Raw genomic sequence first — 25259 nt, 5'->3', positions numbered from 1 at the left:
TTGTATTACAATAGACGAGATAAAACTAAAAGAATGGAGCAAAGGGTTCAGATTCAAGACCTAAAGAGATTGTGGAATCCTCAGAATTTGATGGAGATGTGCAGGTTATCAGTGGGGGATGGGGCTAACATGACTCAAGACTCTTGTTCCCAAGTGCTCAGGGATTGTGTCTTTCACCAAGATGAGTAAACAGATTTGTGAGGAGCAAGCGTTCAGTTCCCGACGTACTGAGTTTGTGGTGGCCACTGTACATCACTTTATGCCTCCTAGGGAGTTGTGAATCTTTAGGTGTGGAGCTTGAGAGAGAAGTCCCAGCTAGAGAATTCAAGGGAGTCATCAGTTGACAGCCCACCAAAATAATCCTGGAGAATCACTTGTCTAGGTAAATTGACCTATAAACACACTTTCCTTTTTTTTCCTTTTGTAGTTTGGAGGCATTTTCAAACACTAATTATTCTGACTTCATCCTCCGAGCCACCCTATTTATCTACACAGAAAATAGTCTGGAGTAATCGAATTAGGTTAAATTCTACCTAGTTCCAATTTTCAGAGCATGGCCCAGAGTAGAAGAATGTTGGACATTAATTTAAAATTCAGTTTTCAGAGAGATAACTTTGATTTCTTTGGATTGATTCCACTGGTTCGCTATTATCAGTAAAGTACTGTCAGATTGCTAACAGATTACTGTTAAACGTATTTTTAATCCTCCCAACGTTTGGTAGGTACTGTTAACTGTCTCCATTTAACAGATAAGAACACGAGTACAGACCAAATCACAAAGCTATAGAGGAGGTGAGTGAGCCGAAATACAACCTCTTTCCAAAACCCAGACTCCTCGCCCAACTTTGTTTGCTGTAGTTTTAACCAAATTTAAAAGCATCCATAGCGAATTAAAGAAATTCTCTGATTTTGTTCCCAGCCCGTTTTCCCCAAATCCCTAGGGCATTGTGTTACTATTTCTTGCACAAGTTTGTGGCGTTAACTTGTAGCCCTGGCACGATCAAGCGGATGATGACATTTTGTTTGGCTGACCCGCCCCTCTAACACAATTCTCCCCGCTGGGGGCGCGCTGCCCCTCAAGCCGTAAGGAAAAGTAACAGCGCCTCCCGCCAGCGGGCCTGGCAGACAGTTCTGAGAGGCTGGGCGAGGGGCTCGCGGGGATCCCGCCCGCCCTCTCGGCACCACCCCAGGCCCCTCCTCCTCGCCCAGGATGCACCTGGTTGAAAACAAAATCCCACGTGACTGGCTCTGCTCTCAGGCCATCATGGCGTCTCCCAGTGGGAAGGGAGCCCGGTCGCTGGAGGCTCCTGGCTGCGGGCCCCGGCCGCTCGCCCGGGACCTGGTGGACTCCGTGGACGACGCGGAGGGGCTGTACGTGGCGGTCGAGCGTTGTCCGCTGTGCAACACCACCCGCCGGCGGCTGACCTGCGCCAAGTGCGTCCAGAACGGCGATTTCGTCTACTTCGACGGCCGCGACCGGGAGAGGTACGGCAGCCGCTCCGGCTCTATTGTTTCTTTCCCGAGTGTCTCCTCCCGCTCGGCGAATAGTGAGGTTTGAGCCTGGGGCCCGCGTCCGGGGCCCGGAGAGAGGAGGGGAATGGGGAGGGTGGGTAGCTGCTTTGCGCCGGCGCTTTGCTCCCAGGGGTCAGGGTCGGGGGGTGGGGACCAGATGAGGAAGGTCGCGGTTTCCCCGTAACCCGCGGGAGAAGAGACCCCACGGTGCTCCTGGGTACTAAAGATAAAGGAATAGATGGTGACTCTGGATAACTCTTCCCCTATTGCTCCCATAGAGTTGCATTCTCGGCACTTTGCTGCACTTCCATTCAAAAGCTTGGTTTAACCTTTGTGTTTTAAAGCACATTCATTCTCTAGAGGAGACACCAGAAGAGATTCAGATAACTGGTTAAGAAGGATTCTGGGCCGTGATACCCTGTGTCACAGCTGCACCTTGTTATGAGACACGCTTACTCTGATGGATGATTAGGATTAGCTAGTTGCTCCCTTTCCCCCTATGCCTCCAAGGATGCTAAGGCTTTTGGCAATGTGTTTTGGCTTCTGTAAAAATCCAGACTGGGAGCCACAAGCCCTTAGTTAAGAGAATTGAATTTAGGAACATGTTTTGGCCTTGTTTTGAAATCTAAACACAGAGCTACAAGTCCCTGGTTAAGGTAATTGAAAAATTAGTCTGATTAACTGCAGGGTCTCAACGTTTGTTTCAGTGATTTAGTGTCATTGATAGTAAGAGCTTTTTGAGCGTGAAAGTTTGGGTATTAATTCATTTGCAACAGCCCAATATGTTATTACCTCCAACTTACTCTTGAGGAAGCTGCGCAGTAAGTGCCTTGTCTTGGTCACACAGATAATGAGCATAAGAATCAGAATTAAAATCCAGGCAGCATGAACCCATATATTGTGCACCTAACCACTGGATTGTACCACCTCTATATTTGGAAATATTTTGAGTTCCTAGTATTTCTCTGATCATAAATGGAGTTTCTCTTTTGAGATTTGTGTATCTTTTTAGTTCATTGCTGTGTCTCATTGATGCACTTGATGACTTTAGAAACTGCTGGTGTAATAAGTGATAGCTTTAGAAATGAAATCAGTTGCTTTCTTTTTATTTATTTATTTATTTATTTATTTATTTATTATTTTTTTTATATATGAAATTTATTGACAAATTGGTTTCCATACCACACTCAGTGCTCATCCCAAAAGGTGCCCTCCTCAATACCCATCACCCACCCTCTCCTCCCTCCCACCCCTCATCAACCCTCAGTTTGTTCTCAGTTTTTAACAGTCTCTTATGCTTTGGCTCTCTCCCACTCTAACCTCTTTTTTTTTTTTTTCCTTCCCCTCCCCCATGGGTTCCTGTTAAGTTTCTCAGGATCCACATAAGAGTGAAACCATATGGTATCTGTCTTTCTCTGTATGGCTTATTTCACTTAGCATCACACTCTCCAGTTCCATCCACGTTGCTACAAAAGGCCAGATTTCATTTTTTCTCATTGCCACGTAGTATTCCATTGTGTATATAAACCACAATTTCTTTATCCATTCATCAGTTGATGGACATTTAGGCTCTTTCCATAATTTGGCTATTGTTGAGAGTGCTGCTATGAACATTGGGGTACAAGTGGCCCTATGCATCAGTACTCCTGTATCCCTTGGATAAATTCCTAGCAGTGCTATTGCTGGGTCATAGGGTAGGTCTATTTTTAATTTTCTGAGGAACCTCCACACTGCTTTCCAGAGCGGCTGCACCAATTTGCATTCCCACCAACAGTGCAAGAGGGTTCCCGTTTCTCCACATCCTCTCCAGCATCTATAGTCTCCTGATTTGTTCATTTTGGCCACTCTGACTGGCGTGAGGTGATACCTGAGTGTGGTTTTGATTTGTATTTCCCTGATAAGGAGCGACGCTGAACATCTTTTCATGTGCCTGTTGGCCATCCGGATGTCTTCTTTAGAGAAGTGTCTATTCATGTTTTCTGCCCATTTCTTCACTGGGTTATTTGTTTTTCGGGTGTGGAGTTTGGTGAGCTCTTTATAGATTTTGGATACTAGCCCTTTGTCTGATATGTCATTTGCGAATATCTTTTCCCATTCCGTTGGTTGCCTTTTAGTTTTGTTGGTTGTTTCCTTTGCTGTGCAGAAGCTTTTTATCTTCATAAGGTCCCAGTAATTCACTTTTGCTTTTAATTCCCTTGCCTTTGGGGATGTGTCGAGTAAGAGATTGCTACGGCTGAGGTCAGAGAGGTCTTTTCCTGCTTTCTCCTCTAAGGTTTTGATGGTTTCCTGTCTCACATTTAGGTCCTTTATCCATTTGGAGTTTATTTTTGTGAATGGTGTGAGAAAGTGGTCTAGTTTCAACCTTCTGCATGTTGCTGTCCAGTTCTCCCAGCACCATTTGTTAAAGAGGCTGTCTTTTTTCCATTGGATGTTCTTTCCTGCTTTGTCAAAGATGAGTTGGCCATACGTTTGTGGGTCTAGTTCTGGGGTTTCTATTCTATTCCATTGGTCTATGTGTCTGTTTTTGTGCCATCAGTTGCTTTCTTATAAGACTACTAGGCATGCGACGGAAATGTCTAACTGATGGAGTTTATCAAGGCTTCAGTTCTGGACTCTCTTCTCTGTCTATACTTTTTCCCAGATACATTCTCATGAATGCTAAAGACTGCCAGACTTGTGTCTCCAATCCAGACCTCTCTGAAATCCAGTAAAGAGCTGCCTACTCAACATCTGTCTCTAAATTTGTAATAAGTATCTCCATCTTAATATGGCAGACTGAACTCATGGTTTTCCATGATAAATCTGTTCTTCCTCCCATGCTCATCCCAACCCAGTAAATGGTCATCTCATTCTTTTTTGATACAGGTCAAAAAACCCTGCCAGCCTTTCTTGACTTCTCTCAAAGCCACCATATCTAATCCCATCAACAAATCCTATTTGTTCTTAAAAACCTGTCTAAAACTGACCCCTTCACTAGCTCCTGGTCTGATCTGCCAGAGGATTATTGACTCTTGAGTTTCTGCTTCCACCCTTGCTCCCTCATAGTGTAATTTCGTACATATTGCGGCTGGAGTAACATTTCTCTTCCATTCTTCAAATCTTCAATCTTGGAAGGGTTTCCTGTTTTACCCAAAATATTAAAAAAAAAAAAAAAAGGCAAAGTCCTTAACAAAAGTTCCATGCTGTCTCTTCTCTGATCTCCTATTTTTGACTTACCTCATCTGCTATACCACCCTGACGTTGCCAGTCCTCAAACATACCAAGAACACTCCTGTCTCGGAGCTATTGTAGTCTTACTCAAACTGTCAGGAACTCTTTTCTCCAAGAAATCTTCAGCCTGCTTCCTTTGTTTCCTTTAGGGCTCTGCTCATACATTGGAGAAACTCTAACCATTTAATTAAAATAGTGACCTCTTTTTCCACTTAACCCGCTTTGTTGTTTTCTTTAGCATTTAGCACTATCTTATGGTTTATTTATTAATTTGTCTGCCTTCCCCGCGCCCCCACCCCAGTGATGGAAGCTCTGTGAAGATGAAACTTTACCAGTTTTGTAGTCTGCTTCACATAATAGAAGCTTAATAAAGATTTGTCAAATGATTGAATGACTATCCCTTTTTCCTAAACTCAGTCTGATCCTAAACCATTTCATGATTATCCATCATGATCCATTTGTTACTAAATCCAGAAGCTTAGGAGTTGAGACTTTCCCTTTTTTCTTATTCCATGTATCCAAATCATTGGCAAGGCTAATTTTATCTGCTCCAAGATAGATCCTGAATTGGTTTACTTGTAGTCCAGACAGCCATCATTTCTCTCCCAACTGCTTATTGATTTCCTTTCGTTTACACATACAACTCCTCCACACAGCAGCCACAGTAGAAATGTAAATCAGATAATGTCACAGTTTTGTTTAAACTTCTCAGTGGCTTTCCACTGCATTTAAAATAAAATGTAAGCTCCTTAATGTGGCATTTGAAGCTCCACTTGATTTGTCTACTGTTTATCTTCTAACTTTGGCTATAAGTTTGAGTTAAAGTGTGGGCTTTGGATTCATGCTGCATTGAATCGAACCCACACTCTACCACTTGCTGTGTGATTTTGAACAAGTTTCTTAATATCTCCTATGCTTGTTTATTTCATTTTGAAAAGGGGGAGGGGACCCTAACTTCATAAGTTTGGTAGTGCTCATGTAAGGGGGAGCATTAAAGTACTTAGCGTGATGTCTAGCATATATTAAGCGCTCAATTAAGCGCTCAGGAAAGAAACTTCTGCCGTGCTCCTTCATACTTCTCCATAGTCAGGGACCTTCTCTCAAATCCTCAAACACATGAAACTTTTTCCACCACTGGGCCTTTTCCCTTACTGCTCCTTGTGCCTGAACACTTTTCCTCTTGATTGCCACTTTGTCTTTCATGTCCCTACTTAAAAACGTCACTTCCTCAGCAAGGCCTTCCCTGTCCTTTACTAAGGTAGTTTTGCACTTCCGTCTCTCCCCATTCTTTTCTGTTGCAATATGCAGTTCTTTCATGGTGCTGAGCATGATACAAAATGTTGTTTATTTGAGGAAGATATCTCCATCCAGAATGTAGTTCCATGAAGGCATGAATTCTGGTTTTGTTCAGTCGGATCACCAGTGCTTTGTGGAGCAGCAGTGGGTAGTACATAGCAGGCATACTGTTGAGAGAATGGTAAAGGTAATACCACTTTAAAAATGGAGATAGAAATTTTTTGCTAAATCTGAAAATTAAAGTGAGTTTTCAGAAGAGGAGTGTGTAATAGTGGGTTTCTTTTTCTGACTAAGCAGAAATACCAGAACCATTCAAAATTTAGAGATAAAAAAGGCATTTTTTTAAAAATAAAAAACGGCATTTTAGGGCTCAGTGATAACAGGACTGCCACAGTGGTCTGCGTAGCTAGCTTCGCTTCTCCCACCATCTCTCCCTTTTCCCAACTGTGCGTTCCTTAACAAGTGGACTGTCTTGTTTTGTTTTGTTTTCCTTTGTTCCCAGAACAGTGCCCTGTATCTAGTACGATGCAAGAACCTTTTAAGACCCAGGACCACTGTCCTAATAATCAAATCATTCTTAATGAGCTCTCAATGGATACAGCTATCTCCATAAAATATCCTGGCAAGTTACAGAGGAGAAAGGTCTCTTGCTCTCAAGGATTTACACTTACTACTAATAAGCCTTCAATTGTGCAGGTCATAGCTTGATTGTGAGATATTTCACTGTCTTCAGTATTATAAAACATTTTTGTCTTCTTTGCCTTCAGACTTTTTTCCCCTTTACTGTATGAAAAGCCCCTCACCAACTGTGGGAAAACACTTGGAAATAAAATATGGACACTTACAGCACAGTTTAAAAACACTTGTTTAACCTCTGATTCTTTTCAGCAAATTAGCCAAATTAGCTGTGCGTACGTAGATCTTGAACATTACAGTGCATATCAAAATTCTTGTAAATGTGTTTTTTCAGTTTTTGTTAATAGACTAGCTAATTGTAAAGGTTTTAATTGTGCAGTTCAAAGAAAATTAGATATTAATGAACAATCTACCTCACCACAATTAGTTCCTTTGACTCCTAAGAACGGAACATGTGTCTTTGTATAACTCTGTGGACTAAATGAGTTTGGCGGGTAGATTGATTGAAAAATATCTGAATGATTCTTTTTCTATTAATGTTCAGTGGGAAGACTTAAAATCTTGGTATCCTCACCAATGCTATCCTTTCCTCACCCCCCACCTTGGTCCCATTCCTAAAACAATATCCACTTTTTTCTCTGATTTTCATCTGCCTTTTAGCTTGTGCGCTGCTTTTTTTGTTTGTTTGTTTTAAGTTTATTTATTCTGAAAGAGAGAGTGAGTGAGGGAGGGAGGGGCAGAGAGAGAGAGAGAGAGAGAGGGAGAGAATCTGAGCAGGCTCCATACTGTCAGCACAGATCTTGACACAGGGTTCAGTCCCACAAACTGTGAGATCATGGCCTGAGCCGAAATCAAGAGTAGGATGCTTCACCAACTGAGCCACCCAGGCGTCCCAGCTTGTGTACTTCTTTAAGAGATGAAGAGGAATGATATTAAGCAGTACTCTCAACACAATCTTCTTCGGATCTTGTACTGGTGAACATTTTTAAATTATGGGGCTTTTTATGGGAACATAATTTTCTGGTGTACATTATTTGACAGCAAACATAATACTGTTACCCAATAGATAACTGACAAGTTAAATAATCTTTCCACTCAAGACTGGAAAGAAATTGGTTACCAGGTTATGATAGGTGTAGGAATGGGACGGGAAACATAATCTGAGTACAACAGACAACATAGCACTCCAGAAAATCTGCCTGTAGGTTTAGGAACCAGTTATCTTAACTTGGATCAAAAAAGACATTTATAAGCATATGGCTCTTGCTTTTATAAGTAGGTTTTCAGGAATGATGTGGCATTATGGTCACTGATGAGTTTTAAGAATATATGTTATGCTTTTACCAGGAAACAAATAGGGGTGCTAAAAAGAGTGGTGGGGTAAAAGATGAGCAGAAAATCCTAGATGTTACTGAAAATTTCAAGGGGGAAGACACACCCAACATCAAAAAAATTATTCTTTAGATATTTCTGTTCTCTCTCCAGGATCTTTTTGGTTGTCACTCATTGTAGCCTATAAGAATGTACTGTCTTGGGGCACGTAGGTGGCTCAGTTGGTTGAGCATCCGACTTCAGCTCAGGTCATGATCTCACGGTTTGTGAGTTTGAGCCCTGCATTGGGCTCTCTGTTGTCAGTGCAAAGCCTGCTTTGGATCTTCTGTCCCCCTCTCTCTGCCCCTCCCCTACTTGTGTTCTCTCAAAAATAAATAAACATTAAAAAAAAATCTGTCTCGAAGGGGGCACCTGGGTGGCTCAGTCAGTTAAGTGTCCGACTCTTGGTTTCTCTCAGGTCATGATCTCATGGTTGTGAAATTGAAACCCATGTTGGGCTCTGCACTGGCAGCATGGAGCCTGCTTGGGATCCTCTTTCTCCTCTCTCTCTGCTCCTCCCTCATTCACACGTGCATGCACGCTCTCTCCCTCTAAATAAATAAATAAACTTAAAAAAAAAAAAGAATCTACTGTCTTGAGAATTCATTTCTGCACCCACGTTTGTATACCTTCTTAGCAGAACAAAAGCTCTACAGGTGGCTAAACACTCAATCTTTTTTTTTTTTTCAACGTTTTTTATTTATTTTTGGGACAGAGAGAGACAGAGCATGAACGGGGGAGGGGCAGAGAGAGAGGGAGACACAGAATCGGAAACAGGCTCCAGGTTCTGAGCCATCAGCCCAGAGCCCGACGCGGGGCTCGAACTCACGGACCGCGAGATCGTGACCTGGCTGAAGTCGGACGCTTAACCGACTGCGCCACCCAGGCGCCCCTAAACACTCCATCTTTAGATAAGAGTTTATCAACCTTACTGCTGTTTATGTCCTTGAGAAAGGGTCTCAACTCCCATCCCATGCAGCTTATTAATTGTATTTGTGCCAACGTCTGTGGGTCTGCTGAGAAAATACAACTTCTGTTTTCTGTCAGTGTCAATGGCTGCTCTTTCGTTATGCCTTTTAGAATTTATAAAAGGCTTTCACATAATCTCGTTTGTTCCCTATCGCAGACCCATGAGTTATTAACCTATTTTCAACATGAGGCAATTCAGAGTATTTGTATCTTACTCCTGGGCTATGCTGATTCTTAAACTCACTCCCAGATCTGAACTATATTTTTATATATGTAGTTTATTTTATTATTTTTATTTTTTATTTTTTTTTAAGTTTTATTTATTTTTGGGACAGAGAGAGACAGAGCATGAACGGGGGAGGGGCAGAGAGAGAGGGAGACACAAAATCGGAAACAGGCTCCAGGCTCCGAGCCATCAGCCCAGAGCCTGACGCGGGGCTCGAACTCACGGATCGCGAGATCGTGACCTGGCTGAAGTCGGACGCTTAACCGACTGCGCCACCCAGGCGCCCCTATATGTAGTTTATTTTAATACATTAGTAAGATTAAGTACAAAATCACTCATTGCAGTGAAGAAAAGGGAAACTAACATGTATTACACGCTAATAAGTTGTACCTTATGTTCGCATTTATCTTATTTAATCCTTGCAGCCAAGTAGGGTAAGCTTTATTCCCATTTTACAAGTGAGGAAACTAAACAGTGGTTTCGTTTCTATTTTCTTTTAATGACTTAGCCTTCATTCCCGCTAGCAGAGTATATTTTTACTGTATTTTCTCATATTCTAACATAAAAGAACCGTCCTGATCTAGACCACATCTTGTTTTGTTTTGTTTTGTTTTTTCATATTACATTTGTCAGTAAACATCATACCCTTGTATGCCTAAAGAATTTAAGGAAAAAAAATTTGGTGACTAGTAATTCTTACTGGTTAGTATTTTAATTGAAGAAGTATTTAGTTCTTCAACCGTCTCTACTTGTATAAGGGAGATTGCTGTGTTCTCTTTCCCAGGCACAGGCTGTGCTCTCTCACTTTTGCCTGGGAAGCCTTACTGCCTCATTTCTAGAGCCAGAAATTATTAATTCTTGTAACAAACGTAATGTACAAATCAGAGACGGGGAGTCTTCCCCACCAGTGACCTAAAAGCTATTCATGTTCATTTCCCCTTTTAGATTTAAGGAACCCAAGGACTATAATCTGTCTCAGGAGACCTAAGAATTTAGGTACTTTTAGGGGATTATGTATATATTTTTATGGTGTATGTGATCCTCTAGGAAGGAGCATGAGAAATTTTGATTAGCATCTTTTTTTTTTCTGATTATAGATGTACATGTGATTATTGTAGAAAACTTATAAAGTACAGAAATACCTAAAGAAGGAAACACTTTATCTTTATTCCCACATCTCTGTTAATAATTTGTTGTATCTCCTTCCAGCCTTGTGTGTGTGTGTGTGTGTGCGCAATACATTTTTTCATTTGGAATCATAACGTGTACCTAGTGTGTTGTGCCTTCCCCCCCCCCCCCAACACCTCCTAAAACACATGCTCATGTCTTGTCCTCAAAAATGTTACAGTGTCATGCATGGCAGTATAGTATCATTTAATAAATCATTCTCCTATTGAACATTAACATTGTGTCCAATTTTTGCTGTTATGACTGATTTTGTGATTGGTGCCTTCAAACATAAATATTCATCTCATCTCTCATCTATTTCTTTGAACTGCAATAGCTGGTTCAAAGGGTTTAATATTTTTTAAGTCTCTCAACTCCATATTTGAAAGGTTTTATTATTTGCCTTTCTCAAAATTCATTAGTATTTCTCAGACTTTTCTGTTGCCATATTCTTAGGCACAAAGACCTCTAGGATGAGGGTAAGCGCTGGGCAGGCAGATGGAGGGATTAGAGTTATTGTAGGAAAGGATATGCTTAGGACATAGAAAGTACTCTAAGTTATGGGTGTTATGAGGATGTTATCACCTAGAATTAATAGAATTAACAATATGGATCCCTGATAGAGTACACGCTCTGGTGCTGTTTTCTCGTGGTATGAAGCAGGTTTGTGTGAATAGTCCAGCCTGTGAATAGATCCACTCAGTCGCCCATGATGGTCTGTGGCCCTGGAACAGTGTGGAGTGACGGGGCTCACACTCTTGACTGATGCCCCAGCAGCAGCACACTCCTAACCCTGTTATCCTACCTGCTGTGTTGAGATGCGTTGGTGCGGATAAAGTAGCTCTTTGCCTTGTGAAACAGCAACATTTCCTTTGCTTTTAATGCCTTCCTTCCCTTCGCAGGGCCGGCTCTAACCCATCCCCAGGTTAGCCCAGACAGGCGTAATGCCCCAAACTGGGCCATGTGCCAACTCTGGTACCACCCGGGTGCTGTGTGACCACGGGCTCCTAATTCTCATCACTCTCTGTTGCAGGGGGACTGTTTGAAAGTCAGTTTAAGGGAGTACTTTGTTAATGGGGGAAAAGATCATCGTTGCAAAAGTATGGAAGAATTTAGGAGACGAAGTCCATTTAAGGAAGTGCTTTTTTAGGGAAAAAAACAACTCTTAAGTTTTGGAGGAATTTGGTAGATAATATACAAGGTATTTTTAAATTGGGAGAGAAAATATAACAAATAGTGTTGTAAAAGCCCTGGTGCTTGGTACAGGTTCACTGGCAGACTCCTTTCAGAAAACAACACAAAACTAGAGTCATTCGACATCAAAATAATTGCTAAATGTATCTGTGTAAAAGTTTGGAAAGTTCTCTAAAGCAGAAACGTAAGTAGGCAGAAAGCAAATTGAGAAAAAATAATGTCATGATGTTGGAAAGAAAAATGGCTAATTTCCCTAATAGCCCTTAAAAAAGCTATTAGAAAAATGAACAAAAGACATAGGGGAACAATAAAAGAGAAGTAAGTAGTCAATAAGGAAAAGGCATTCCAACATTTCTAATAGTGAAATAAAGAAAGACAAATAAATGAATTATGAACTATCTTTGGGGGAAGGGGTAGGAGGCCGATTAATTTAGTAAAGACTAAAAAGAAATGTGCTGTCTTTGGAGAGAGTGAGATAAAACAGGTTCTGTTACTCCCTGTTGGTGGGGTTGTAAATTATATGAAATGATTGCGAGGAAATTTAAAGCCAACTGCCAGAATTTAGCATGTAAGTATTTGACCCAGCAGTTTATTTTATTTATAGGAATTTCTGAGAAATAAAAGCTTTTAAAGATTTGTGCACTAGGATATTCACTTATAACATTACTGATAAAGAGTGAAAATTCAGAAATGATGCCCATGTTCATCAGTAGGAGTTCATATGAATAAACTATAGGATGTCCACTCAGTGAGATTCTGTGTGTTTGTTAAAGATTGAAATTAGTGTGTATGTTCTGACCTGGAGGAAGACCAGATATTTTACGTGATCAGCCCTCCTTGAAAGGCAGTACATAAAACATTTCCTTCTTCCCCCCTTCTTTGGTAAAACATGTATCCTTAAATCTAGTTGAGTGTGATGATTGTATGAATCTTTCTACCTCTTGGAAACCAGATTGAGAGAGCACAAAATTGTGGAGTGGATTTTTTTTTTATCTTTCCATCAGTGGTGTGATGGAGAATGCAGAGAACGGATGAGTGTGCAGATGAGCAGTTGAAATGCTGACCTGGCCACATTCCTTGATCTCATCCACTCCACTGTTTAGCTTTGTTAACACCACCTATTTTTAATTTCCTTCCTGAAGAATAACATGACTCAGAAGTGTTTGATACGGTAGGAATTGTTGTTATCTTTTGTTTATTATTCCTGCTGGCAACTGCATATTTACATTTTAAGTTTGTTTTTAACAAAGCCCAAGAGAACCTGCTCAGTATAAGGCTGGGCACGGTTGTTTGTCTTCCCAATTTGTTTTAGTGCCAAGTGGCATGTTTACAACAGATCTGAAAGAAGAACGTTTATAGTCTCTAAAAGCAAGATTTCATCCTCCATGTCAGTCATTTGTTTGCCTGGTCTGATGAGTCTTGTAAATTTGTCATCTTCAGGTTATTAGGACATGAATCACCACGTAGCCTCAGTGAGGTAGAAGTAAATACCATTAGTTTCTCATTTTTGATACATGGAAATGGAAGCATATGTCAATAATGTGTCCAAGAATACACAGTAATCTATGTAATTAGATTTCTTAATATTCTGGAAGATGCTTTGCTGTAAGTTGCAGACACAGACTAAATGCCTGATAAATTAACTGGTGAATCTATGGGTTTGTCTAGATTCCATACTGGTTTTGGAGTGTTCTAGTACTGTTTCAAGTCTAGTAGTAACTACTACCTTACTCGCCATTGCAGTGCTCTTGGTCCAACTTTCTGCGATGATGTTTTGTATCTTTCCCGTCAAGTAGGCTAGTCAGCAGCTGTATGTGGCTATTGAAATATGGTTAGTACAACTGAAGAACTGAATTTTTTTGATTTTAATTTAGTCATACAAATGTATAAAATTACTTGATTTGCTCTCTTAACATATATTTTACATTTTCAGTGACTATTAAATGGTAGGGTCATAATTAGAATTTTTTATCCCTTCTTTTTTCTCTTTTTAAAATTGAAGTATAATTAACATGCAATGTTATATTAGTTTCAGGTGTACAACATACTGGTTTGACACTTCTATTCATTACTCAGTGCTCATCGCTGTAAGTGTAGTCACCATCTGTCACACCATACAATGTTATTACATTATTGACTATGTACTTTTCATCTCCATGACTTATTTATTTCATAATGGGAAGTTTGTCCCTCTTAATCCCCTTTATTTTGCCCCTCCACCCCGACCCACCTCCCCTATGGCAACCACCAGTTAGTAATCAGTATTTAAGTATTTTCTTGTCTGTTTTGTTTTCTAGATTCTCCATATAAGTGAAATCATACGGTATTTGTCTTTCTGTGTCTGACTTTTTTCACTTAGCATAATTCCCTCTAGGTCTATCCATGTTGTCCCAAATGGCAAGGTCTTACTCTTTTTTTACAGGGGAATAATACTTCACGTATATTTACCACATTGTCTTTATCCATTTGTGTATCAATCCCTTCCATTTTGAAGTAGAAATGATATTTCAGACTCCTTTTAACCTGGATGATTTTAAGGAAAGAGATTTCTGGGGCTGTTACTATTCTGTTGTTTTCATTTAGGCTAGGAATTTGGGAGACAGCCAAAAGCCTAATCTTGGACTCCATACTATGTTACTTACTATAGCATATAGCATTATCATTGTTTTTTTTTTTTTTTTCTTTGAAAATAGCCACTGTTAACTTGTTTAAAAATCGGTTGTGTGATGTTAGTCCTATGATTTTTTTTTTTTTTTAACCCAGATCCTTATAATGCAGCAAGGCACATTTTAGGTATTCTATAGCACATGTGACTGGTGACTACCTTAGTGAATAGCACAGATCTAGAAGATCTGAATGACACTGTTAGTCACCTTCAGCTGGTTGACCTTTATAGAACACTGTATCCAACAGCTATAGATACATATTCTTTCAGGTGCACAGGGAACTTTACACCAGGGCATACCAGATACAAGGCCATAAGACCTCTCAAATCAAAAGATTGAAATCTTATAGAGTATAATTCTGTGACCACATCAAAAAAACAGAAAACAATAATAAGTTACCTAGAAAAGCTCACATATCTGGAAATTAAGCAATATACTTCTAAATAACTTGCAGGTCAAGGAGGGAATTTATGGAAAATTAGCAATTCCAAACTAAATGATGATGAAAATATACCCTATCAATAATTTGGGGGTTAGGGTGCCTGGGTGATTCAGTTGGTTAAGCATCCAACTCTTGGTTCCAGCTCAGGTCATGCATGATATCATGGTTCATGAGTTCGAGACCCACATTGGGCTCCATGCTGACAGTGCAGAGCCTGCTTGGGATTCACTTTCTCCCCCTCCCCCTCCCCCTCCCCCTCCCCCTCTCCCTCTCCCTCTCCCTCTCCCTCCCCCTCTCCCTCCCTTTCCTTCCCTCCCTCCCCCTCTCAAAATAAGTAAATTTAAAAACTTTAAAAAATACTTTAACTTTGGGGGTTTAACTAAATATGGCTTTATATGGTCATATTAAAAAGAGAGGCTTAAAATTGATTTAAATTGATCTAAGTTTCTACCTTAAACTGCAAAGAAAAGAAAAGAAAAAAGAGGGGGAGCAAGCTAAACTCCAAATAAGGGAGCAGGAAGAAAATGATAAGGATAAGGGTGGAAGACTGACAGAGAAAATGAACGGCAGTGTGATATCCCTTCCTTTTGATAACTTGTTCTAAGTAACTTGTTAGCCCATAATGACTGGCAATAAAATTAGTAAGGAAAAAACGTTACACTTTAAAAATTATAAGGAACCAATTTATAGGTGAGAGCAGGATTGAATTAAGCTAAATAATTAAAATCATGTTTATATTAGAAGCCTTAGTTTCCTTGAATTCACATTCACTGTAGTGCTCTGATGTGCCTGCTTTAGAAGATAATTTAACCTTTGGGGTGGGGCTTCTAGACATATTTTATAAACCCGTGAAAGAATTTTACTGACTGAGCCAGCCAGGCACCCCTAAACCCATGAAAGAATTTTATTTATCTTTATTAAAAAAAATTTTTTTTAACATTTATTTATCTTTTGAGAGAGCACAAGTGGGGGAGGAGCAGAGGGAGACATAGAATCTGAAGCTGTCAGCACAGAGCCCGATGCAGGGCTCGAACCCACCAACCATGAGATCATGACCTGAGCCAAAGTCAGACGCTTAACCAACTGAGCCACCCAGGCACCCCTATTTATCTTTATTTTTAAGGTTGACTTATTTATTTTGCATGCACAAGTGGGAGAGGGGCAGAGAGAGAGAGAATCCCAAGCCCAATATGGGGCTCGAACTCAAGAACCTCGAAATCATGACCTGAGCCCAAGTTGGATGCTTAACTGACTGAGCCACTCAGGTGCCCTTCCCATGAAAGAATTTTAAAGCTGAGAATTTGAACTTGGTTTGGAAATGAGCAAATGGCATAAGCAGCTGTGTGTGCACCCGACTGAGAAGATGTGTACTTACTTTCAGGACTGTGACATCTCCCAATGACTCTGCAGAAATGATTGGCTCTCAGGGGTTTGCAAAATCTCACTGAACTGAAAAGAATGAATATTTAAGGGGTGCCTTGGTGGCTCACTTGGTTGAACATCCAACTCTTGATTTCAGCTCAGGTCATGATCCCCAGGGTCATGAGACCGAGCCCTGTGTCCATCTCTGCACTGAGCTTGGAGCCTACTCTGGATATTCATTCTCTCTCTCTCTCTCTCTCTCTCTCTCTCTCTCTCTCTCTCTCTCTCCCTCCCCCTCCCCCCCTCCCTCCCCTGTGCGTGAGCTGTCTCTAAAATAAAAAATAAAAATAAAATAAAAATTTAAAGAATGAACATTTAAATAAGACAGTACATTTTTTTCTTACAGGTTTATAGACAAGAAAGAAAGGTTAAACCAACTTAAGAGCAAGCAAGAAGAATTTCAAAAAGAGTGAGTTTCCCTTTTGTTTTTCCATGTGTGGAGGTTCTCTTGTCACCCTGTGGTTTAATTCAGTGGTGTGGTATGCAGATATATGGATTGCTAACTTGCTGAAGTAAGGATACAATTTCAAAGTATGGAAGAGCAGTGCAAATGGAAGAAGCAAAATAGGAGAGATTATCAAGTTCCTAGAAAATATTGGGATCATACCCAGTGCCTGGTACACAGTAGGCACTCAGTGACTAGACAGATGAATCAAATCCCTGGCCCTAATAATTGATGTGGGGCAAATGGGTCCAGAACAGTAGGCAAATAAGTGTCCTATAGGGCATCACCCCTTCCATTTATCTTTCTTCTTCAGGATCAGCGTTTTTGCAAATTGTGGTCTGCATATCATCTACATGCATTAGCTAATGTTACTACCTTAAAAATGCAGATTCTTGGAATCCTATCCTCAGATACTCTGACTCACTGGGTGTGGAGTGGGGGAAGGCGCTGGAATCTGAGTTATTAACATGCACCCCTGATGAATCTCCTACTCTCTGGATTTGAGAATCGTCTTGTAGAATCTTCTGTCCCAAACTGACCCAGTCGCTTTCCTCCAGATGCACCCCAGGTCTGATGAACACATTTGTAAGCAGATTAAATCTTCTGAGACTCCCCACCTGACAGAAACCTGCTTAGATTCATTTAAGTCATTTCTCTAACTTAATCACAGGAACTTCTGTTTCTTCCATAGAACCTTTCACCCCACAGAACAGATTTGTACAGATGTCAGGTTGTGCCGTTTCTTTAGAAACTGAACATCCACATTTTATATCATGAATACTCTTGCAACTGTTATTAATAATTATGACTGATGGAAATGATTGATTATGACTGAGGACAGAGGCTCTGGTTGTTATGGAAATTTACTATGAATGTTTACAGAAACGTTCTGGGCAGTATTAAAAGTGTAAAAAGTGAGGCACCTGGGTGGCTCAGTCAGTTAAGCATCCAAACTCTTGATTTCAGCTCCAGTCATGATCTTACAGTTTCATGAGTTCAAGCCCCACATGGGCTCTGTGCTAACAGCTTGGAGCCTGTTTGAGATCCTCCCTCTTTCTCTGCCCCTCCCCCAGTTGTACTCTCTCTGTCTCTCTCAAAATAAATAAGCTTAAAAAAAAAATTTTTTTTAAAGCACAGAAGGAGGTGACGAAAAAAATTAGAGAATGGGGAATTTGGAAAACATTTAAAAAAATTTTTTTTCAACGTTTTTTATTTATTTTTGGGACAGAGCGAGACAGAGCATGAACGGGGGAGGAGCAGAGAGAGAGAGGGAGACACAGAATCGGAAACAGGCTCCAGGCTCTGAGCCATCAGCCCAGAGCCCGACGCAGGGCTCGAACCCACGGACCGTGAGATCGTGACCTGGCTGAAGTCGGACGCTTAACCGACTGCGCCACCCAGGCGCCCCAGGAAAACGTTTTTAAATGCCCAAGTTCCACTTTGGTATTTCCAGCCATTTTGAAGAAGTTACTTTAAAAACACATTGATTTTACATTTTGGAACTTTACAAAATTTATTATTGTCTTTTCTCTGTACAGGGTGTTAAAAGCTATGGAAGGAAAATGGATAACAGATCAGTTGGTAAGCTGTAAGAAGTATTTAAAGAATACTCTTTCTATGTGAGGTTACATGCTTTTAAGTTGGTAGTGCTTAAAAATTCATTTTGAATTTAAATTTATTTTGATCATTTTTTGGCAGTCTTCTATTTGAATATATTTGTAGTGTGGGCCCTCACATATTTTATCTAGATACCAAACACCGAATATTGGCAGTTAATTTTAGAGCCATTATAAAGGATAAGTATCAAGTCTGGTATTGACATAGGAATACAAGAACCATAAACTGTCCTTTTTGAAAAAAACTTACTCATTGTAAATATACACTCCCTACATGGATTGCTGATTAAATGTGAAAAGTAAACTCCTAAAAATATTAAAAGAAAATATGGGAGAGTATTTATGTACTCTGCAGATAAGCAGGCCTTTATAAGCCATAAAGGAAAACATTTTGACAGACTACATAAAAGTTTAAAAGTTCTGTGTGTTGGAGACCCTGAGCAAAATGAACATAAACTGGGACAAAAATGAGTACAACATATGAAAATAGGGAGTTTGATTAATAACACTTTTACTCAGTGTTGGTGAGAATATATACATTGACATATTTGTTTGGAGGATAAGTTGGTGGTTTGGGTTTTGTTTTTGTTTTTTGTTTTTTATTACACATGTGGTATTTAGCAATTTTCCTCCTAAAACAAATGCGTGAATACAGGGATTAATGGATAGAGAAGCTGATTGACTACTGCATGGGTAGTAATCCATAAATAACTTAAATGCTCATCAGACAGGATAAGATAAATAATGGATACCATGTAGTTGTTAAAAAAGAATGTGATCAATCCATATGTGTTGATACGGAATGATGTCCAGGATAAATTCTTTAATGAAAGAGCAAATAAAAAGGCTAAAGTATGATTCCATCTGTGTATGTGTTTTAAATACAAATATACTCTAAAAAAAATCTGAAAAGATACGTATTAAACTTTGAGATTACCCTTGAAGAATGGGAAGGAGTCAAGCTAACGATCATTTTATTTTTTCTCTTCTGTGATGTTTACTTTTTTTCACAATAAGCACCACTTATAATTTTTCAATAATACTTGAAGAATATATGTGATATAAGTGAATTCTTATGCTCTGTTATAGAAACAAAGTATGTCGTATAGAAAAAGATCGTTAAAGGCTATTTATAAAGAATCCCATTTCCATGTTTCTAAATTCCCTGTGCTGTTTTCTAGTTTTTCTATCAAAAACTTCAGTACTGGTTCTTAAAGACTAATACCCTATAAAAGTGAAGACATCTCATTGCTATTTCATCTCTCAATCCATCCATCAGTCCCCATGAATCTGTTTTCAAATGTCTGTCCAGCAGAGAGGTTAGCACTTCGCCAGCTGGACTATCTCTGCAGTCTGCTCTACCTCTTATACCATCAGGATTAAGACCAGTGTTAAACACCATAAACATTTGAATGCTGTTTTAAGTTTTGAATTATCCACGTTTACAGAACAGATAATCATATTTTTTTTAACTGACTACCAGGTTGCATTTTTACTGATCTTTTATTCACCTTAGGGGAAAAAAACTTCTGTTTTTATTGAGTTTTTTATTATTTTGCAAGTAATAGTTTCTTATTGTATTAGTGAGATAATACAGTGATGTTAATGGTCTCCTCAGGGAATAGCATAAAGAGTTTCAAGCAGTGTAGTAGTGGAATCTTCTGTGGTCTGTCTGTATCTATACTCACCAATATGGTAGCCACATGTGGTGTTGAACATTTGACATGTGGGTGGTGTTGAGTAGGAACTGAATTTTATTTTATGTAATTCCAAATTACTTTTAAATAGCCACATGGGATCACTAGCTATATATTGGACTGAGCAGGTTAAGAGAATATCCTGAGAATATCCTTCACCATTTTTCTCTGTCCTCATTAACACATAAAAGAACTATGTGAGAGAGGGAGGCAAACCATAAGAGACTCTTAAATACAGAGAACAAACTGAGGGTTGCTGGTGGGGTCTTGGGGTGGTGTGGGGCATGGACTCCTAAATGGGCGATGAGCATTAAGGAGGGCAGTTGGGATGAGCACTGGGTGTCATATGTAAGTGATGAATCACTAAATTCTATTCCTGAAATCATTATTAACACTATATGTTAACTAACTTGGATTTAAATTAAAAAAAAAAAACTATGTGAATTTCTTTGTCTTAATTTCCTACAGAATGACATTTTGTTCTGTTTTGTAATCCACCATTGTTAGTTACAAAAGTTATAATAAGTATAATTATATTGGTCTTTTCTTCATTGTGTTTTCTAAGATATGCTTCAAAATAATAATGATCCTGGGTAGATAATCATATTCATCATAAGAGACCAACATTTGTGATATTTATTGTATATATATTTTTTTAAGAGATGGAAAATAATGTCCTGCAAGATGAGGATTGAACAGCTAAAACAAACAATATGTAAAGGAAATGAAGAAATGAAGATTAGTAAGTAATTTGCCCCTCTTCTTCTAGACCTAATAAAGCGCCAGTGTGGAATTTTGTTGGATTAATAAGCTAGAGAGAGAGAGAAAGAGAGGAGGAGGGGGGAAGGCAATAGCAACCTGGAAAGGTTTCCTGCTTGCCTTCCTCCTCTTGTAAAACATTTCTGTAAGGATTTTAAATAAATAAATATATTTATATATTTTTTCAAAGAGATATTATATATATGCATGTATATGTATAAAACTACTTTGAATACACTACTTCTGTCAGTTAAAAAAATTAAGGAATATGTATTTTACATTTGCCTTTGCTTACAGGAAGCTTGGTACTCAGTTATAATTATTAGTTCATTCCAGAAGCACAGAATATTGGCTTTTCTCCATGAGTGAGTCTCATACACATTTTAATCTGTATTAATCTTACATTATATTTGCATATATCATACTTTATCATAGATGGTTGTCAAAATTTTGGAGAGCCCTCTTAGAAATCTTGTATCCTTAGAAACATTACATGTATTTTTGAAAATCAGTGTTTAAAGTTCAGAGTGAGTCACCATCATACCTCATGAATCCCTTTCTTGTCTGCTCGTTGTGTTCAGAAGCAAGTATTTTATAGTGGTATGTAACAGAGTAAAAGCTTCCTTTGAAAATGTCCTACTAAGGTGCTCCTGTGGCGTTTCACAGGGTTACTAGGCTAGAATGGCAGGCAGCCTGGTGAAGAGGTGCTGAGCATGTGGACAGCCGGTGACCCACTGAGCTCCACATGCATCTCCAGAGGCCCTGGTTCAGGAGCAGTGTAGAGACTCGTGACTTAACATTGGTTCATCCTCTTTCCACAGCCTTCCGTGATGCTCACACCACGGGTTTGCCGCCAGGCATCTGTGAGCCCCCTGAAATTGCTGGAGTTACTGAGTTTGTGCGTTTCCCTAATGAGCGAGTTTAAGACTTTGATCAGCTGATTTTAACAGATTCTAACTCCCCAAAACAAAATCGCCACAGAGAAGATTTGGTACTAAACGCAGTGGGCCTGCCTCCTGTGGTACCTGATGGAGACGTGGCCACAGTACAGCAAGCTGTGCGTACGCTGAGCAACAGGAGGCCTGGGCTCACCTGGACCATGAGTTTGGCCTGGTGTAGGCACAGCATGCCTTTGTTCACTGGTATAGGGGTGAGGGCATGGAGGAAGGAGAGTTTTCTGAGGCCCTCGAGAAGGATTATGAGGAGGTTGGTGTGGATTCTGTTGAAGGAGAGGGTGAAGAGGGAGGAGAGGAATACCAGTTACCATTCTTTTCAGCCCTGTGGCACGTCACACTCAGAACTTCAACATGGGCTGACAGGCAACAAAGCTTTCTGGCTAGATTGTCTTCGCTTTTAACCGTGATCATGTCTTACTTTTCCAAACGTGTGCCTGTCACATTTTTCCATCACGTGTCGGAGTAAGGGCTTTAAAAAGGAAAACATTAAATAAAAGCAGTGGACCCTGTAACAGTGGGTTCTCTCCCTAGCAAGCCATCGGAGTCACCTGGTGACCCTTGTGAGGTCGAAAGAGAGCCCTAGGGCCCACCCTGGGTGTGAGAAATTGAAATCTCATGCGTGGGGACTGCGTCAGTGGTTCACAAACTGTCTGGAGTAAAAGACCAGTTTTTTTCCTCTGTGGTGTCTAATCTGTCATAAACTGACACCAGTACTTTTATAAAACAATAAAATACTGGAAGCATGATTGGACACTTGGATATCATGGCACTGGCATATTGCCACGTGAGATAGGCAGTATCTGTAGGCTAAACTTACTCTGTATTTCTGTACTTCTCTTGTCTGGCTGGTAGAAGTTTACTGATGGGCCCAGATCCATAGGCCGACTCTTGAGTAGCCCTGCTCTGGGTGGTACTGCTGAACCTACCAGTGTTGGGAACCACAGATGAGACTCAGAAAATTTTGCAAACAGTTTTAAGGAAGTTAATGGATTCCAGAAACTATGCATGGTCTCAAGTTCACAGATTAAGAGCTTGCTACCCAGTAGATAGTATATTTTTTTTTTAACTTTGTTGTTGAAATATCGCAAATATTCAGAAAAGGTTATATGTTCTAAACTATAGAGCCTGATGAATATTTCTCCGGAATCTTTTGATTTTATGTGTCATGATACAGAATAATACAGACATTTTATATATATACATACATACATACGAACCTTGAATGAAGGTTGAGTTGATCTGTGCTACAGACTTCCTTATCCAAACAACCAAGAGTAGATGACAGAAAGAGCATCAAAGTGCTTTTATGTTTAGGGGAGATGGCATGGAGAGAAGGACAAGTGAAACTCTTGAGTGCTGAGTCTGCACTGGTGCAGATTAGGTGACTGATGATTTCCTGCCACCTGTGGAGGATCTTGGTATTAAGTTCTAAACTGTTTTTAAAACGTCTGACCACCATATGGCCAAACATTCAGTTGAGCACTTGGCAAAGAACTCAGTAGAGATCATGAAAATGAATGAGCTTGCTGGAAAATTAGTGTGATGGAACCAGAAAGACTTAAACATTAGAACATCCACATTGAGCAAGAATGGTAAAGAGAATGTGCACCTAAGGAGAAGTAAAACTGCAAGAAACTTTATGGCTACAGTGAAATACTTAGGTTCAGTGGGCCTCAGTCAGAGGACGTGTCAAACACGTATTGGATGCTTATATTTTAGTCAGAGGACAGCAAAGCTTTGGTTGGATCTGGTATAAGGAACTAAGCCGTGTGCCATAGGTGACGTACCCACAGTGCCATAGGCCTCTGAAGAGCAAGAGGTCTGTGGAGCATTTATGGAGGGGGGCCTCGATGAATGAGAAAAATTTGGACTTTTGAGGAATAGAAGCTAATAGCATTCCTAGAGAGACATTGATCTGAACAGGATAGGAGTGAGACCTCATAAAGGGAATGATGACTGGTTCTGTATCCATGCATGTGTGCATTTAAATAGTTCCACTTTGGAGAGCCTGGGTGGCTCGGTTGAGCATCCAACTCTTGATTTTGGCTCAGATCATGACCCCAGGGTTGTAGGATTGAGCCCGGTGTCAGGCTCTGCACTGAGTGTGGAGCCTGTTTGGGATTCATTCTCTCTCTCTCTCTCTCTCTCTCTCTCTCTCTCTCTCTCTCTCCCTCTCCCTCTCCCTCTCCCTCTCCCTCTCCCTGTCTCTCTGTCTCTCTCTCACCCTTTGCCCATCTCCCCTGTTTGAGATCTCTCCCTCTCTCCCTCTCTCTCTCTAATTAAAAAATAGTGTCACTTTGTGGAAAAGGTCTGGAGTGTCTAGTAATTGAATGAGGCTTGAATGAAGGGTGTGCAGAAGGGAACAGTGGGGTATGTGCCGGTGTGGGGGTGGCCTCAAGTCCAGGGAGGTCGGTCTGTGTTTGGCAGTGGAGACCTGCCAGGCACTGGTTACAGTTGAAGAAGACTGAGCCAGTGACAGCATGGAGTGGAGCCAAGCTGGAGATGGGGTTTGGGTGAGAGTTAATAAGACTGTAACAGTGGGAATGAAAAGAAAGACCTAGATCTAAGGAACTGTCATGGAGTGATCAGCTCATAGAATTGACCAGCAGGGGACTGACTTGGGCAGTGGGCGGGTCAAGTGTAATCATTAAGTAGAGAACCTAGGTATCAAGATGAGGCTTTTGTGGGAAAATGATGAGCTTGATTTTGAACTTGTCTGACCTCCTACATTGTTTCTAGGCGTCTTTCTGAGATTTTACAACTTGTTTTTGCCACTTTAGAGAAGTTTAGTCACAACCTAACACTCTAGCAGGTCTTAATCCCAAACCTGAAGGAGCTCCGAGAAAAGGACATACATCAGACAGGATGAGCATCTGTCTCCTTTCTTGGTTGTGTGGCTGGGCTTTTGTTGTCTCTGCGGAGCTTCAGATGTGGCATAGAATAGCTGCTTGCTGGACAGGAAAATCAGATGGCCGATAAGTTTTTCAAACTTGCACTAGATACCTTTTCTGCCCAAGGTGGTTATTCTTCAGTGCTTACCATAAGTCAGGTACTGCCTGGTCTGAGCTTAAACTTGATAGCTGTTGAGTGGTTCTTGCAAATGATGACTACAGATGGAGACCCAGAGTCCTTTTAGTGGTGGTCCACATTGATTTATGTGTAAAATCTACTTAAGCTGAACTCTCAGTTTCCATTTAGCTTTATCTAGTTAACCTGAATGAGCTTTTGCTTTCAGTTAAACTGCAGGAAGACGCTTAGGCTTGTGTGGTGGGTTCTGCACTGCCCAGGAACTATTTGTAGTGATAATTGTTGCATGTGATTTATTTATTTTAGATTCCGAAGGCCTTCTTAAAACCAAGGAAAAGAATCAGAAGCTTTATACTCGAGCACAGCGGCATCAAGAGAAAAAGGAGAAGATTCAGAGGCACAACCGCAAACTGGGTGACCTGGTAGAAAAAAAAACCATCGACTTAAGGAGTCATTATGAGCGTCTGGCAAATCTTCGGCGATCTCATATATTAGAGCTCACCTCTGTCATTTTTCCAATCGAGGAAGTAAAGACTAGTGTGAGGTACGGTGAGTCTTTTGACTCTAGGAATAGATCAGGTTCCAAAGATCAAGTATTTTTCAAACATGTCAGTACCTCATTTATTGGGTTCATTCTAGGGTCATTGG

The 25259-nt window shown here is 40.3% G+C and overlaps 1 protein-coding gene across 2 annotated transcripts in view; it reads left to right on the top strand.

Annotated features, from left to right (window-relative positions):
* Window positions 1–1213: 1213 nt before the first annotated feature.
* Window positions 1214–25259, top strand: part of ATG14 (autophagy related 14) — a 41116-nt gene continuing 17070 nt past the window's right edge. Inside the window, exons 1-5 of one of the 2 annotated variants that reach the window (XM_045059939.1) lie at window positions 1214–1485; window positions 16458–16520; window positions 18095–18137; window positions 20530–20611; window positions 24918–25155. In XM_045059939.1, the coding sequence (XP_044915874.1) occupies window positions 1265–1485; window positions 16458–16520; window positions 18095–18137; window positions 20530–20611; window positions 24918–25155 (647 nt within the window). In that variant the 5' untranslated portion in view covers window positions 1214–1264. The remainder of the gene's footprint in view (window positions 1486–16457; window positions 16521–18094; window positions 18138–20529; window positions 20612–24917; window positions 25156–25259) is intronic. The other variant, XM_023255712.2, reaches the window with a different exon arrangement.

This window comes from Felis catus, chromosome B3 (assembly GCF_018350175.1).
Source record: "Felis catus isolate Fca126 chromosome B3, F.catus_Fca126_mat1.0, whole genome shotgun sequence".
Classification (NCBI taxonomy): Eukaryota; Metazoa; Chordata; class Mammalia; order Carnivora; family Felidae; genus Felis; species Felis catus.
The sequence above is the reverse complement of the archived record's forward strand: the minus strand, read 5'-3'. Positions and strand labels throughout refer to the sequence as shown.